The 4,484-nt window shown below is 44.4% G+C and overlaps 1 protein-coding gene across 1 annotated transcript; it reads left to right on the top strand.

The window, feature by feature from the left end:
• Positions 1 to 912: 912 nt before the first annotated feature.
• LOC146332037 (potassium voltage-gated channel subfamily A member 3-like) lies at positions 913 to 4,154 on the top strand. The gene has a single exon (XM_084738290.1). The coding sequence runs from the start codon at positions 1,046 to 1,048 to the stop codon at positions 2,588 to 2,590; it is 1,545 nt and encodes a 514-aa protein (XP_084594416.1). The 5' UTR covers positions 913 to 1,045; the 3' UTR covers positions 2,591 to 4,154.
• The last annotated feature ends 330 nt before the right edge of the window (positions 4,155 to 4,484 follow it).

Here is a 4,484-nt window from a genome sequence, read left to right on the forward strand (position 1 = left end):
CTATGCATTTTGATGTGCCCTGTTTTCACTCATTATTCTAGAGCTGAGATGATATATCGAATAATCTATTGATTAATCGAACTGTTTTGATAATCTTTTTGGTCTTTTTTATTTAATGTCCAACTTTTCTGATAATTGCTTTCTAAATGTGAATATTTCATGTTCCTTTTAGTCCTCTGACTATAAATTTAGTATCTCTGTGTTGTGGACAAAACAAGACATTTGAGGAAGTTGTCTTGAGCTTTAGTAAACACTGATTGACCAACATTTTACCGGCCAACAACTACTTGATTAATCAAGAAAATGGTTGACAGATTAATGAGCAATGCAGTTGTAGTGTATTAATTAGTCCCCCCCCCCCCTTATTTTCTATCCTCTTTTTCCTCTTTCCATTACACTCTGCTGCTATGAGACAGAAATTTCCCCAAAGGAATAAAGAACCTCCTACCTTAGACAGCACAGTTTGTGACTGCAAAGAAATCTGGCAGTAATTGTGTCAGACACCTGTAACCACAGTCCAAAAGATGATTTTGTCCCTGAATGTCTGTTCTTCAGCTATTTTCATTTTTATTTGAAATAAACTGGATAGAATCTGTGCTTTAAATGCCTCCAACCTTGATATCTGTGTGTATACACTGTGATATAAGACCTGTAAGAGCTCACAGAGAGATAATCCAACTTGAATCAAACAGGTGTGGATGTAATTTCATCGAGTGCTTTTGTTCCACCGCTCTTGAATGAAGGTGTGTGCTCGACATTAAGTGTCAAGTTAATTTCCTCCTCGGCGGGTTGTGGACGTATGTCAGACATATGCGCGCCGTAGGCGGGTGTCGACGTGTGTGTAAAAAAAAAAAAAAAGGCAGAGTGGAGCGCAGCGCTTCAGTTCAGTGTGTGGATGGATAGATAGATCCGCGCAGAGGGCTGATGGTTAGAGGAGATGTGAGTGTCGTCGGCCGCAGCTCTTCAAAGCTGTAGGCTTCGGCTGGCTGGGAGAGGCGTGGCGTGGCGCGGCGCACTCTGCCCCTCCACACCGAAAACCACCTGTATGGATGACCAGACCTACAGTGTGAACCAGAGAGGCAGGCACAGGGGCAGGAGCTCGACTGACAGCCGGGGTGATGAGGCGGAGAGGGGCGTCATGACGGTGGAAAACATGCTGGAGGAGTCCGCCGTGCTGTCGGCGCCTCACCTGTCCGTGGATCGATACGAGCGCGGCCGCCAGCAAGGATGCTGCGAGCGGGTGGTGATCAACATCTCGGGTCTGCGCTTCGAGACGCAGCTGAAAACTTTCAACCAGTTCCCAGACACGCTGCTGGGGGACCCCAGGAAGAGGATGCGCTACTTTGACCCGCTGAGGAACGAGTACTTCTTTGACAGGAACAGACCCAGCTTTGATGCCATCCTGTACTACTACCAGTCAGGAGGGCGCATACGGAGACCTGTTAACGTCCCCATTGATATCTTCTCAGAGGAGATCCGCTTTTATCAGCTCGGGGAGGAGGCCATGGAGAAATTCAGGGATGATGAAGGGTTTATAAAAGAAGAGGAGCGCGTATTGCCCAAAAATGATTTCCAGAAGCAGGTTTGGCTTCTGTTTGAGTATCCTGAGAGCTCAGGGCCAGCCAGAGGGATAGCCATCGTCTCAGTGCTCGTTATTTTGATTTCTATAGTTATTTTCTGCATGGAGACTCTGCCTGAGTTCAGAGATGACAGGGAGCAAGCCACAGTGGCACCCGTGGTCAATGGCACCCGTGTGTACGCACAGAGCCCCTTTACAGACCCTTTCTTTGTCATAGAGACCCTGTGCATCATCTGGTTCTCCTTCGAGCTGCTGGTCAGGTTCTTCGCTTGCCCCAGCAAAACTTCTTTCTCCAAGAACATCATGAATATCATCGACATTGTTGCAATAATCCCCTACTTTATCACTCTGGGGACCGAGCTGGCCGAGAGGGAGACCAACAGCGGCCAGCAGGCGATGTCCCTCGCCATCCTGAGGGTGATCAGGCTGGTGAGGGTCTTTCGCATCTTTAAGCTGTCACGACACTCAAAGGGGCTTCAGATTTTGGGACAGACTTTGAAGGCGAGCATGAGGGAGCTCGGCTTGCTCATTTTCTTCCTTTTCATCGGAGTTATTCTCTTCTCCAGCGCGGTTTACTTTGCAGAAGCGGACGACCCCTCGTCCAGCTTCACCAGCATCCCAGATGCGTTCTGGTGGGCAGTGGTCACCATGACCACGGTGGGATACGGAGACATGCATCCTGTCACCATCGGAGGGAAAATAGTGGGGTCTCTGTGCGCAATAGCAGGCGTGCTGACCATTGCCTTACCCGTGCCAGTGATTGTGTCCAATTTCAACTACTTTTACCACAGGGAGACTGACGGAGAGGAGCACCCGCAGTACGCGCACACGGGCAGCTGCGAGCACCTCCCCTCCGAGGAGCTGAGGAGGTCGTGCAGCTCCTCGTCCCTCAGCAAGTCAGAGTACATGGTAATAGAGGAGGGCATCAACAGTGCGTTCAAACAGCCCAACTTCAGCACCGAGAACAACCAGAACTGCGTGAACATCAAAAAGATCTTCACAGACGTGTAAATGAACTCCAGATAATGATCATTTATGGAGCATGAAGAAACAGTAGCTATAATATTATTTTTATATATAGCCAATCGTAACGTGTCAGTCCATATCTGTGGAGGAACGCTGCGTAAATGTCCGTTTTAACAAGTCATTTATCTTTTTTTATTTAACCAAATGAGAAACAATGATTCTAGGGGAGACTGGGGGCAAGTGTAACAAGGGGCCATTACTCCATTACGTTACTTTTTGATTTTTAAGGCAACAATTCAATTCAGTTTGCAACTTGAACTTTTATTCTGACACCTGTATCATTGTTAGATAATTGTCTTGATTTGTAAAGATCAACAATCATTATTTTTATGCCCTGGCAACTATCATTTACATTTAAAAAATTCCTCTTTAAAGAAGTGGTCTATATGGTATCAAAGACTTGTAAGCTACATTGTGTCGTCTTCAAAGTCTTTTTTTTCCTTCGGACACATGCCAGATGCCAGAGGTAGGGTGGAGAGGGAAAAAATACAGGTAGAGTTGCAATTCTACCTTTAATTTCAGTTGTATTTTGCTCGATTTTCAATTTAATATTGAAATTGTGGCACCCCTATCAATTACTCTGATCAGAAACAAGCTAGAGAGATGACACTAAGTCTGCACACGCTCAGTAGGATTCTCTCTCTCCAACAACAAAAAAAAATGATTGTGAGGTACAGTTACTTTTTGGATGTTAACTATTTTACTTCTGTCTTAAGTTTAGATGACTGTGAATGTAAACTTACATCACTTTGATCTCTAGGTTATTGGTTATATATTAAAATGCATAAATTATGCTAATGTAGGTGTTGCTAGCTATCAAACAAGATTTTATCATGGCTGCAAGATTAAGGGTAATTGTAATACAGTGTTGCCACATTACTAGGGTTGCAATTTAAAAAAAAAAAAAAAATTCCATAACCAATAGTTGCAGATGTTAACAATCAATTTCTCCTTAATAATTTCTACAACTTATTCTCATTTTTTTCATTTTTTCTCATTTTAGGTTTAAGTTTTCTTATTCAACAAATGGCTACATTTGACAAAACATTGACAAATGAGGCACAATTACTAGGGATGCACCGATCGACGCCCAGAGACTGGAACTGGCTGGTTTTCAGCATGACCGGCCCTGACCGGTGACTGGCCGGTCAGCGTCACATATCCGATTCTGTGCCCGTCATTGTCACACATGTCTTCTGCACAATGGTCACGTCATGCGCGCAGCAGACAAACTAACCGTGATATCACACCCACCACCACGCTGATTACAGCTCCACGAACTCAGACACATGCTTGCATGAAGTTGGTGTCAGTGAGAGATTGAAACAGTAGGATAAAGAGAAGACAGACAGTTACAACGAGACGGAGCAGCTGACAATGTCGCAAAACAGCCGTAAACTTTGTAGCTCTTCAGGCTAATGTTAGCCAGCAGCAGCAGCCTGCTGTTCACAGAGAGACAGTTAAAATCTCACCTCCTGTTCTGGCTGAAGAATAAACAAACTGTGTTGATGAGTCTCCTACAACATTTTCTCATCCAGACTTGTTTAGCCTCTGCTGTGTTTCTCATGGCAAAGTTTTACTGCAGCAAACTGTTGCCACACGTCTGTCTCCGATTTGTTTACACCTGCTTCCACAGGCGATCATGTGAAATCGCGTCCCGCAAAATCCCACAAGATTCCATGATCTCGCGAGATTGCGTTCCCCCTATTCATAATCTTAATATATGTGAAATATATGGGAATATGTGAAATAGTATTTAATGAATATTTAATAGTCAGTGTTTTATTATGAACATCCAATTTAATCTTTACAAGAAAGTTGCAAAGTCGGAATCGGCCAAGAAAATTGAAATCGGTACATCTCTAGCAGTTACTGCCAT

The sequence above is a fragment of the Lutjanus erythropterus genome, chromosome 2 (assembly GCF_056507025.1).
Source record: "Lutjanus erythropterus isolate fLutEry1 chromosome 2, fLutEry1.hap2, whole genome shotgun sequence".
NCBI lineage: Eukaryota > Metazoa > Chordata > Actinopteri > Lutjaniformes > Lutjanidae > Lutjanus > Lutjanus erythropterus.